This window comes from Danio rerio, chromosome 4, assembly GCF_049306965.1.
Source record: "Danio rerio strain Tuebingen ecotype United States chromosome 4, GRCz12tu, whole genome shotgun sequence".
Taxonomy (NCBI): domain Eukaryota; kingdom Metazoa; phylum Chordata; class Actinopteri; order Cypriniformes; family Danionidae; genus Danio; species Danio rerio.
The window spans coordinates 4,436,705-4,450,376 of NC_133179.1; the positions used below are offsets into that span (position 1 = coordinate 4,436,705).

Below are 13,672 nucleotides of genomic sequence, written 5' to 3' on the forward strand. Positions count from 1 at the left end.
ACATTACTGTGACGGTTGGGTTTAGGGTTGTGGTGGGGGTAGACGTTATTAAAATACAACAAATGAGAAATTTAATAAATAATAGAAATAATTTGCGTTTACTTCCGGCTGCAAACGTATCCGCTCTAGCAACAACCCTTCGGAACTGTTTATTGAAGCCCAAATCAGAGAACATATCCTCCTTTTGTCATACTAGGACATATTGAATCTGATGATTATATTAATAGGCACACCACAAAGCATCAAGGAGCAAATAAAGTTCAAGCAGCTATTTTTGCTCAGCACCAATTGTTATTTTAATTGTTCAACTTTGTTGTCCTGGACTTTATGTGTAAAGTGACCTCGCAGGTCACATTCCTCCTCTAATTACCCTTACATCCACTTGGCATTGTTGTTGTGGATTATTTCCTCTTCCTTTAGTTGTATTATTATTATTATTATTATTATTATTATTATTATTATTATTATTATAGCACACACATTCGTTTTAATATTCATTAAAAACACTCACGTCATGACTCTGCGTCACTCTTTTTAATTATTGTGATAAATGCATTAACTGCGGATATTATGTCTAATAACAAAATTATATGCTTAATGTAAGACTTTTAGTATTATATGTAGACTAAATACGATCTGTATCTTACTATAGCGAAGGCTGACTTTTTTATGTTGCCTGGTAACCCTCCCTGGAGCGTCTAGTCGCGTTTTTTATCCAATTTCCACAAGCCACTGCCCTGAACTCTCTGATTCGCCGAATGACACAAATCCCGCCCCTCACCCAATCAGATACAGCTAGTTAATCCGACGCCACGGTGCGTCATTAATATTCAAGCACTGAGCGTTCGCCGTAGTAGGATTTGTAAACGTCTCTTCTGTCATGCGCAACGGTGGCACTGCCATGTTGGATCTCAAGCTCGGTGCACAGGAGTTCAGATGAAAGTTTAGAGTCTCAAGACGACATCGGATAAGCAGACGAGGATCGCCTTTTATTTCCGAGACCCAGGATCTCTCTTAACCCTCCTCGGCCGAGGCTCACGGGTCTGGATATGAGCGGATTGGGATACAAGCTGCGGTGATCAGAGATCAATGAACGCATATTTTCTATTTAACACTTCCTGATCACAAGTTCGCACCATCGGATTGTCAAAAATGAGCGGTCCACCTTCAAACAGGAGGCCTGCGCTCAATGTTGGCTCTATTCTTCTCACCCATCAGGAAAACGAAGTGCTCTTCAACCATTTGGGCAAGAAATGCAGCGTAAGTTCCCAAGCGTTTGCTTGATTTCTTAGCCAGGTAAATGTTCAGTCATGTTGTCTGATGTTGCCAACTCGATACGATGTATCACTTAAGATTCCATTAGAACGGAACACGTATACAATGTATCACTTAGGGTTCCATTGGAACGGAACACACACACTTTCAGGAATGAGATGCAGAGTTTAACATGCGTATCTGTCTGACAGAATGTTTTGGTGCAGTGTCAACACGCATTAGCCTTTCTGTATCCGGAATGTTTAAAGTTTCAGGTGAGCTCATGGGCCTAGTGCTGATATTCAGGTAAAGTTGGTTTTATATTCGCACATTCAGAGTTTCTCCTTTATAATTTAATTTCAGAAAAGTATTGTTTGCAGATTGTAAATAGGGAAATCAAATTAACAGCCATTGGCTGTTAACGTACAACTTCAATCAATTAAATAGAGCTAATGTTGTTTTGAAGTCTTTTTTTTTTTGTGTATCCCTTTTTTATTTTTTTTCAGCTGTATCCTTTCTTTTTATTTTATTTATTTATTTATTTATTAAAGCGTTCAACAAGAATACAAAAATGTACAGAAAAGGTACAAAACCTTTAACAACAAAGGTAGAGAACAGAACAAAATGTTGTTTTGAAGTCATACTTGCATGCTATTTCAGACCGAATATTCAATATATATAGCATTGTAAACAATATAGGGAGCATGTCACACAAAAAATGAACGAATAAGCAAATATAAAACCAACTAGGCATGGGACGATAACTGTCTTCAAGCTATACCGCGGTTTTAAAACCGACAAAATTTTCTGTAATACGGTTTCTAAGGTATGTGTAACATTTTTTATTTCCTTTTTTTTTTTGCTTTGCTTTTAGGACAACCGTATCTCCAGCAGAAAAGATATCTAAAGTTGCCCTTTTAAATTGTAAAGAAATCTGTGTTTTTGAAACTAATGAAGAAAGCAGAAGTCAATGATTAATTTTTATTATTGACATGACAGCTCCAAAATATTTAAAATCTTTCAAAAATATATAATGTATAGTTTTCAAATGGGGGAAAATGTTTTTTACCCAGACATTTAAAAAGAATACATTTCAGAGCAGTAATAACAATACCGTGAAACCATGATATTACCCAAGGTTATCATCGTCAGAATCTTATACCATGCCTAAAACCAACCTTACCTTAATACTTCTGATTAAATCATTTAAAACAAACTCCCATATACATATCCACGTCTAATATACAGAATAAACTCATACTCTCCAGTCTGAGTTGGTAAATAAAGTTCGGATAAACTGCATTGGTGGTTCATCTGATTGAAAGATTGTTATGGTGGTTTGTGCACTCTGTTTTTCTTAATCATTATACTGGCACAGGCTTTTTATTATGTTCCTGTAAGTGCTTGATTTAATGGCCTGTGTTTATGACAGACCGAGCCAGTCACCTGACTGCACCTCATAAAACTCGTCTTCCTCCTTTGAGAGTGACTGTTTCAGATTCACAACATAAAGCAGACCGGGGTTCAGATTTGAGACTTTCACCTATAGAGACCAGCTTGTGTAATAATGGTAAACCTGGCTTTCATAAGTGTTTCTTCTAAGAGGAAATTGGCATGTTGGTTACACTGTTAAGAATTTAACAACATATTCAAGGTTGGGAGGAGCAATTTTAAGATTTGGCTTTATTAGTTCATTAGTTAACCAGTCACTTAAGGGTTTTATAAGTCTAATGGTTCAAAAAATGAACAATTGTATACAAGATTTTTGTGTATTTTCACAGCAGTACACTGGAATTGAGGCAAATACTTCCCATACCATATGTTAAATACCATAAATGCCAAAGATTTTGAGAAAAGCCATGAGATAATTCATTTTAGGCTGCAAACATAAAAAAAAAAATAAAAAGTTCCTGCAAAATCCCACAGGGACTGATTCGTTAATTTTGTTTGTAAGACTTGTATCATGCACTTTATTTAATGGATATGTTTAAAACTCAAATTTCACCGCATGTTTACTCTATAACGTTAGTATGTTTCCAAATTAACCCATTTTAGCCATATTTACTTGCAGAATATGTTAAAATAAACACATGCATTAAATTAATTCATTATCTATATGTATTAAGGTGTTCACATCAATTTAAATTCCCAAATCTTAAAATATGCAAATAAAGTAGGCCCTATCATCTTTAGTAATTCAAATAACTTTTGTCAGAGTTAAATGTTGAAATATGGTTGAAATAATGTTCTGTCCTTCAGTCTAATAAATATATTTATGCAAAAATAAAATAATTTTGACCTAAAATGATCAAATAATGAGTGATCATACTAAAATTTAAGTTTAGTGGCAAAATATTAAGATTTAAAATGACAATTCAAATGTCATCAAGTGATTCTAAACATGCATTTGTCTGTCTTTCCGCTGAATGACGTTTAGTGCGGCTCTGTCTCATATAGATCATGGTAAAAATGCATGATAGGCGTTTCATTTTTGACCCAGATAAACAGATTATATGTCATCATAATCATGCTGCTGAATGCAGTCATAAACTCAAGTTGTTTAACCATCACTGTAATCAGATTTCCGTCAGTCTGTTGTGTCATATCATGTTGAAACTCGAATGATCCTCCTTGCGTTAGGCCTTTGATTTGAGTAATATTTTGTCCAGACGCATAGAATCATCTGCTTGCTCACTTATTCATCTGTAGGCGTAAACTTCTGTTTCCTCATTCCACTGCATTACCTGTTCTGTTCCTGCAAGAATAAACCCGTGTTGTGTGGATCATGAAAATGAAAACTTCTGCTTTTGACTTGAGAGCACGCAGGTGTTTTATATATGTGGAACTAGAACCACCAGACCCAGAGGATTTAGAACTGCCACTGTTTTTCTAAAACAAGTCATTGATTTTTCACTTCAGGGCTGCACAATAATGGGTTAATATGCATTATTGCTCTTGAGTAACAGAGATGTTTCTATTGAGATAGCAGTGTAACATTCCCCTAGAGAAAAGCCATTTTTATTAATTAAAAAAAAAATTGTAGGGTTCATATGCTTCTAGAAGGTACTTTAATTTCAGACTAAATTCAAGGATTAGATTTTAGATTCGAGGCCTGGAAAGTATTTAAAAACAAACATCGGTACTTAAAAGTGTTTAATTAAATTTGAGATCAAATTTGTTCATGTTTTTGCTTCAACAATTGTACTCAATTGTCAAAAACTGAGAAATTTAACTGAGAAATCTTGTTAACCGAGAAATAACACTTTCAATATTTCAGAAAGCGCAATTTAATATTACCAGTATTGAATTCAACAAATTTTATTGAAGATCTTTAAACATGACTGTTTAAAACTAACAAAATGTTTGAAAATTACTGAAATGTTTTTTTTAATGGCATTATTAAATGTAACGCCCTCACTAAGAAGTCGGAATATGAGAAGGTCTATGAGTTTTAGGAGTAAATTTCTTCAGTACTGTCTGAAATGATAGGAAAGTGTGTACCAGTGCGATCAACTGTGCTCCTTATAAATGATAACTCCAACTCAAAACGCATCCAAATGAAAATGTCTCACTTTATTAGGGTTAGACTTTTCAATGTCTCCACAAATCCCGTTTTGAAACGTGCCTCCTGGTCATCATAATCGCAACTCAACATCTCTGCTGTATTTATCAATGTTTGTGATTGGTGTTTTATAATCTATGCAGATGCATAGGAAATCCTCCCAATGTATTATGATTATGATTTATTTATTTTTTAACGGACCTATTCATTTAATCCCTTAAAATTATCCTCAATATCACAATGCATGTTGTAGAAAAAAGTATTGCGATGTGCTGATAATGACGTTGACAGTGCATTTGTAATATCAATGCATCCCAAGGGCTTATAATCGCACCTTTTGACATTTATTTATGGAGTTATATTTTGCAAGCCTGTTCATATTGGACCTGCGTGCTGTGGCATGATTGAAATGGGTGTGTTGTCCACTTTTCTCCTTTGAGGATTCGGCTGATTTGCTCTGAATCGCAGAACCGTGAGCTGTGAACTTCTTTTTGCTTGTTAGTATTCATGCTGCGATTTCGCTAGTAAAGGGAGCAGTGCTCTGGAGCTGCATTGGAAGCAGGGAAGACTTTAGTTTTAGGCCAGGACTGCTGGATCAGCCCGCTCTGAGGATGTGGGCTGCTGATTTTCTGAGTTTCTGGCTGTGTTTGTGTGTGGTTCTTCTTTTGCATGTGAATGTGGGGGGGGTTGTTGGAGAACCAGTCCTCTCAGGTAGTTCCTGCCGGCCAAGTTTCTATCAGTTTTGTTTTTCTGAACTGTGAAGATTGCTGAAATCTCACATTTTTTTAAAAGACATGTTTGAGTACACAGAAAAAAAAATATTTTATTTGATTTACTTTTTTTTTTTTTAAGGTAAATGGTTTCAAACAGGGCTGAAATGTTTCAAACGTTTATACGGGCTGAATTTTAACAAAAAAATTTTAAGTTGAACATTACTAGATTAAATATACTTTGATAAATTATTAGATTAAATATAATTTAATACACTACTAGATGACATATAAACAGATACTTTGTTTGAAGGGATTTTGACCAGATGTCGTATTGGACACACAAGATTAACCCCCCAAAAAAAGAAATAAAAAGAGAGTTTTTCTTGGTATTTTTTTGTCTTGTTTCTAGTCCAAACATCTACATCTCAAAGCGAAATGATTTTACGTAGCCCACTGGCAAATCATTTGACTTGTTTTAAGAATAAACTCTTAATTTTTACTTATTCCTTCTGAAGTTGACAATAAAAAAACGAGACAAAGTAAAGTACGAAAAGCATTTTTTTTTTGCATTGTATTTAGTCAGTTTCTGTACCTGAACACTCTTAGACTCTCCAGAAAACTGTCAAATAGTGCAAATTATCTGGAATTAGGTGTATTCATATCGCAATATTTATCGCAGTTACATAAAATATCGCAATATCAGTTTTTTTTCGCAATATCATTTTTTTTCCAATATCCTAATTTACTGTAAAGTCTAGATCTGATATGCGGCAGGAAGTGCAATATGCAAATTGATATAGTAGCATTTTTTATGACACTGTATAACAATAATTAATATTTTGACAATACTGTGACAGTTGGGTTTAGGGTTGGGGTGCGAGTAGCCATTAAAAAAATAAAGTTTATTGGGTAATTTAATAGATTACTTAAATAATACTCGGTACAATTACTGCTTTTACATTACTGTGATGGTTGAGGGGGGTACACGTTAATAAAATACAATAAATGGTAAATTTCATAAATGATAGAAATAATTCTTGTTAACCTCCGGCCGCAAACGAATTCGATCTAGCAACAACCCAAATTTACATACTGTAAGTGATACGCGTGAATATATGATTCTTCTATATGTCCATATTCTTTTATATAAATATATTATATTTTTAGTTTGTTAAATTGAACTTATTTTGTTATATATATATATATATATATATATATATATATATATATATATATATATATATATATATATATATATATATATATATATATATAAAATTTATATTAGAAATTAAATGAGTATATCATCTATAAATATAATTGTTTATAGATTTGTATTTGTTATAATTACATTGTTAAAATGCAATAGCTTATTTGAATTGTTTTAGTTTATTTTAATAATATTTCATTTGTATGTTATTATTAGTTACATTTTGATTGCTTTATTTTATTTTCTCTTTAATTTTAGACACACACAAACACACACACATGCACAGATTATATAATCAATATAATATAACTTAATATAGTATGATATAACTTGAATGTACACACATATATGCATAGAACAAGTATTGATTACAAAGACGTTGATTTAATACCATAATAAACATGTTCAAAACTGCTTCATTTCTTCCATATTGTCATGTTTTTCAAATTTCTTTTGGTAAATAAAATCTTAAGAACTCAATTTGTTAGAAAGTGAAATCTCTACATCTTGAATGCCTACCCTGTCACTTTTGATCAACTGAATGCGTCCTTCATGAATGCGTACATTCATTTCTTCTTAAAAATGCCTGTGCATAATAGCGGCATTCTCAACAAATGCCATCTCTGTCCTTTGATCCTCATCGGTGATGTCATCACAACGCATGCATGAGTTCACCAATATTACATCACCGCATTTCTTTCAGTAGACGTTCCTACTAATGATGATGTGCCAGAGATAAACCCTAAGATAACGTCACGCATTTGTCTTGAGCGTCTGCTGCTGCTTCAGACGCCCTTGAGTGATGACCGGATGCTTCATTCAGCCAATGAGAGTGGAGAAGTCTTGCTTTAAATCATCCTCCTGCTTTAATCTGCTTGTTGATGGACTGTTTGACTGTCCAGCAGGCCTGTGGTTCGGCGGGTTGTTCAGTCGTGTGGCACAGCTTCATTCCTGACAGGATCCTGGCAGGGCCGTCTGGATGTACTGCTCCACTCTTCACTGATGTAATCCATCCATTTTTGGCATCCTGAGAATGGATGATGATTATTAATTCCCTAAAGTGGCTGCTTGGAAAGAACGTCTTCATATATTTCACAGCTTTTCACTTAAGGCGGGACAATGTTCATTTCAGTAACCTCTCAGTTTTAAGGGTTTTCAGGCCTTGTCCAATATTAGGTCAACAACAAGAATAAGCATTTCTTAAAGGGGACCTATTAGGCAAAAATCGCTTTTAAAAAGGGTTTAAACACAGTTGTGTGGTAGGAGGCCGTAAATATAACCAGCTCATGATGGTAAAATTAATTAAATTGTTTATACTCGCACTTGATATAAACAGTCTGCAGAAACACTTTGTTTGACATTCTCCCATTGTACACGTCATCAGAGGGGGAAAGCCCCGCCCATTAGTGACAATCTCTCCCTCATTAGCATAGGACGTTAGTCTTGTTTTGGATCTGCCACTATGCTGACGCATTAGCATTTAAAGCGCCGCCCTCTTAAAAAGAACCCAAGCTCATTTGAATTTAAAGCGACAGTCACCAAACTCCACAATTAGGATCAAAGCCTGAAAGGGCAGTTTCAAAGGGTAATAACCCATTATTCGTGTTGTATTTTGAGCTGAAACTTCACTTGTAAATTGGGTCCCCTTTAAATTTTACTTCATAACTTTGTATCTGTAGATTTAATTAACAATACATATGTTAAAAGATTTTTTTCTTTAAGTGGTTTTGAGCCGCCGAGCCATAAATCTCCATGAAACTTTTCAGTTTTATTAATTTCTATATTCTGAAGGCTTTTCCAGAGCAGTATGTTTGTATGCTAATATAGTAGGATTATATACAGTATTTTGGTGGCATAGTGGGTAGGGCTGTCACCTCACAGCAAGAAGGTCGCAGGTTTGAGTCTCAGCTGGACCAGTTGGCATTTCTGTGTGGAGTTTGCATGTTCTCCCGGTGTTCGTGTGTGTTTCCTCCGGGTTCTCCGGTTTCCCACACAGTCCAAATACATGTGCTATAGGTGAATTGGGTAAGCTAATTTGTCTGTAGTGTATGTTTGGATGTCCTGGTCCTCCAGGTTGGGGGTTGATTGGTCTAACAACCCACCTCTTAAAAACTAGATGTTACAAAACACCAATATGGTGTGGCTAAATATCAATTTCGATATAAGTCATCCTGGGAGTAAGTATATACAGTATTTTTATTATGCTAAGAAAAAACTTCTTTTTTTCTAGCTCTTTGCAGCATTTTTTTCGAATTATGAAGTGATAAAAAGAGATCTCCAATATCTCCTCTGCAATTTTTTTTTACTTCATCCAATGTTATGATTTTTGATTTAGAAATGAAGGCAAATTTGTTTATAAAATGTTCTCATTTGCATATTTAAATATGGGATTTAATTGTTTTTTGAAAAGTAAAAATGTCTGCTGTTCTTAATGTAATCATTAATGGGGTAAATATGTGAAATTAGTTATTTATTTTACTCTCTACACCTGCATATCTTACCTTTTAAAAAAACAAACAAAAAAGTGTCATGAAGAGCAAGATTATCTTCACAAGCATAGGATTTAGCTCTTCTTTTTGGTGGTTTGACAGACTCTTGTTCTGGTTTTTCGCAGCTTGTTCATCTCAGGTCAGACGCTTGGTTTGTAAATTCAGTGATTTATTTGGATGCCATGCTGTAGTTTTGACTGGTGTATCTTTTGCTTTTGCTCAAAGGTGACATGACAAAAAAATCACCCATGTCCATCCAGACCTTTTTTTTTTTTTTTTTTTTAATGTTTAAACGATTGTTAACTTGAGGAATAAACTCTCTATGCTAAGGTGAACATATATACTCAGTCAGAATTCTGAAATCTGAACTAAGAATTGTAATGTATAAATAAGTTGTATACTGAAGTTTTGCAAGTGCCAAATATTAATTGAGTGCCAAATCAAACCGAGTTTCCCCAGATCTTTCCTCATTGAAGTCTCAGGTCAAAAATGGCTATGGCTAAATCTTAATGTTGTGATTTCCGATGACGTTTAATTGATATCCATTAATCAAGCAGATCCATTTAGGGTTTTGGGACTTCCACCAGTGTGTTCTTTCAGATTTTTATCATTCTGAAAAACATGCATTGGCCTAACTCTGTTTTATTTTGACTCTAACTCTCGTGTTTTTTTGTGTCTGTGTGTGTCCACAGAGTTTATCTTCAGCAGTGGTTCAGGTCTACGCAGCCGACAGAAACTCTTCCTGGGTGAAGAAGTGCTGTGGCGTAGCCTGTCTGGTCAAAGACAACACTCAGAGATCTTACTACATCAGGGTGATTGATATGAAAGTGAGTCAGCAGATGCAGATGTGTTTTGTAGTTTGTTTCTTTGTTTTTGTTTTCTGCCCTTTTTATTTGGAGCTTAACAATATTTACTTTGTTTGTTTAATTGTGTTTCATACCTCTGTCCTTTTTATTTGGAGCCAATTAATATTTATTATGTCTTCCTAGATGTTGTTTGTGTGTTTTTTTTTTTTTTGTTTGTTTTCCGACTTTCCCACAACAATAAATACCTAATCACAATATTGTTATTTGGATTTATAATAATTGTTTTGATATATTTACGTATTATTCTGTTTATTTTATTTATTTGTATTTTTTTTGAAGCAACAACTCTGTTCTTTCTGAATATACAGATTAATACCACAAAATGTTCATTGTTAAATGTTCAAATGTCTAACTGAATGACAACATTGGTTGTTTGAAAATCTTGCTATAATTGTTTTATACTGTATATTTTTCATATATATATATTTTTTTCATATCATGAAAAATATACTTTTTTTTTTTACATTTCATATCATATATATTAGTTATTTAATTTTGTTTATATTTTGTTTTTTGTGATGCAATGTCTATTGCATAAAAACAAGTTTCATGCAAGTCACTACATGGCTATAAATCACAAAAAATGAGCACGCACAGAATTGCTATTTATTTATTTATTTTAGTTTTTACATGCCCACATTTTATAAGAATACACGATTTTAAAATGCTTTAGTTGTTTTTAAAGCAGCAACTGTTCTTTTTGTACATTCAGATATTACTACAACAAAATGTTTTTGTTGTATATTATTACATTTTATATACATCTTCATGTAGGATTTCTAAAATTTAATTTTATAATTTTTTTTTAATTGTGAACAAATAACAATTTGTAATTTTTGGCAAAAAAAATAATAATAATAAATATATAACTAAAAATATTCTACTTGTCAACATAGTCACTTGAAAGCAATACTTTAGTTATATTCTGTTTTTTGTATTTTATTTTTATTCTTATTGATTTTGTTTGTGCTTTTTTTCACGTATTTATCATATAATAGTTATTTATTTTATTTACGTTTTGTCTTTTGTGATACAGTGTATTGCAAAGCTTGCATGTTTCATGCAATTCACTAGGGCTGCACAATATATCTATTGAACATCGATAAAACAATATGTGTATCCGCAATAGTCACATTGTATGATTAAATTATATATCAAAGATTAAAACACAAAGATATTATTAAATATTAGTTTTTTAAAATCGTTTATACAATGATGAACATGTTATTTTATGTTTGATTGGTCATTTTCTGTATCGAAATACTGTTAGACTCACCAGAATACCATAAATGGATAGATAGATAGATAGATAGATAGATAGATAGATAGATAGATAGATAGATAGATAGATAGATAGATAGATAGATAGATAGATAGATAGATAGATAGATAGATAGATAGATAGATAGATAGATAGATAGATAGATAGATAGATATGTAATTTATTATAATTTATGCAAACACACTGCATAGAAAAAGACTTGATCATCTCAACCAATTTCAATCTAAATGATTGAAATCTTTCCAAATGGAGCCATTTTATTCATCAGGTGAAATTATATTCTTATCACAATATATATTGCATAAAAACAAAATATTTTTCCAGATTTGTCAGATTTTTCCAACACCGTGCAGCCCTACAATTCACCACAACAGCTTTAAGTTCGTACACATGCACAGAATATACAGTAAATCAGAAACACACAGCGTACAATGGTGATTGCCTCTTCATGTGTCCCTCATGTACTTTTTAGAAGAAAACAAACACAAAAACAATCTATTAACATTTGTATTCTCCTTTGACAGGATGGAAAAACCTTATTCGAACAAGAGATGTACAACAACTTTTCAATAAACTGCTCCAGGCCATACTTTATCACATTTTCTGGAGACGTGAGTACTCTGCTCTTGTGCCTGCATGCCCTGTGCTTATGTGTGTCCATGTGTTTGTATGTTATTTCTCAAACATTGACCCTGCATGCTTATACTTCTCCTCAGGACACATTCTCAAACACATTCATACATGTTTCTGCTCATATTATCCTGAAGAGTGTGTTCATCAGTGCAAATTTGACTTGAATGAGTTTTGATTGATGTCCGGTTTATATTAAGCATCTTTAAAAGTCCTGACTTCTGAAAAAAATGTAATGATTAAGCTTATTTTAGTATATTAGTGTTTGCTAGTATTCTACAAAACAGATCTGACAAAAATTTGTACTTAGAAGATGTATACCTGATATAAACATCCAGAGCTTGCAGTTTGGAAATGGATCATTATTTATTCCAAGTCATCTCATATTTTAGTTTCTCCTCACATCTTCTGACCAATCAAATGCTCTCTAGTGTCTGACTTCTCATTTGCTTTTTATTTGATGCACTTGAGCTTGAGCTTAAAATGGGGGTGGAGCTACTCTAGTCTGACCCGCCCTTGCTTTGTTTCAGTTGAGATAACATTAAACATTGACTAAAAATTATCCTTTCCCAGAGATGGGTTGCGGCTGGAAGGGCATCCGCTGCGTAAAAAACGTGATAAGTCGGCGGTTCATTCCGCTGTGGCGACCCCGGATTAATAAAGGGACCAAGCCGACAAGAAAATGAATGAATGAATCAATAAAAATGATCCTTTCAAAGCACTTTACAGGACTTTTAATGTGTGTTGTTTTACAGTCAATTTTTTTTTTTCTTCTCAGAATTGCCAGATTGGACTCAACTTCGCCAATGAGGAAGAAGCAAAGCGCTTCAGGTCTGCAATCGGTGAACTTGTGGGAAGAAAATCCAGGAGAACCGGTAAACACTCCAGCCTCAATCTTCTGTCCCGTCAAGACCCATATGAAAAAATACTATAGTGTTTTGAAACCGTACTACAGTAAAGTGTATTATACAGTACATAATGTAGTATTTGCAATAACTAAAACTACAGTATTAGGTAGTTTGTTTATACGATTATTATTATGATTAATATTCAATAACTTTTTTTGTATTCGTACCTGACCATATCATATTTATACTATAGTGTTTTGGACTTTATAAAGTGTTTTATACAGTATACTGTATATTATATCATTTACAACAATAACTAAAACTACAGTATTGGGTAGTTTGTTTATAATATTATTATTAATATTCAATAACTTATGTTGTATTTATATCTGAACGTATCCTATCTATACTACAGTGTTTTTTTTACTTTATAAAGTGTTTTATACAGTATACTGTATTTACTAATATTTACAACAATGAATAAAATACTAGGGCGACGCAGTAGGTAGTGCTGTCGCCTCACAGCAAGAAGGTCACAGGGTCGCTGGTTCGAACCTCGGCTCAGTTGGCGTTTCTGTGTGGAGTTTGCATGTTCTCCCTGCGCTCGTGTGGGTTTCCTCCGGATGCTCCGGTTTCCCCCACAGTCCAAAGACATGCGGTACAGGTGAATTGGGTAGGCTAAATTGTCCGTAGTGTATGTGTGTGTGTGTGTGTGTGTGTGTGTGTGTGTGTGTGTGTGGATGTTTCCCAGAGATGGGTTGCGGCTGGAAGGGCATCCGCTGCGTAAAAATGTGCTGGATAAGTTGGCGGTTCATTCC

The 13,672-nt window shown here is 33.7% G+C and overlaps 1 protein-coding gene across 5 annotated transcripts in view; it reads left to right on the top strand.

Moving 5' to 3' along the window:
• The window catches only part of waslb (WASP like actin nucleation promoting factor b), a 75,581-nt gene that overhangs the window by 42,334 nt on the left and 19,575 nt on the right, over positions 1-13,672 (top strand). For 3 of the 5 annotated variants that reach the window (XM_073945809.1, XM_021474971.3, XM_073945807.1), the window contains 3 exons: positions 9,921-10,055; positions 11,901-11,987; positions 12,785-12,881. In XM_073945809.1, coding sequence (XP_073801910.1) covers positions 9,921-10,055; positions 11,901-11,987; positions 12,785-12,881 — 319 coding nt within the window. 5 annotated transcript variants of the gene reach the window in all.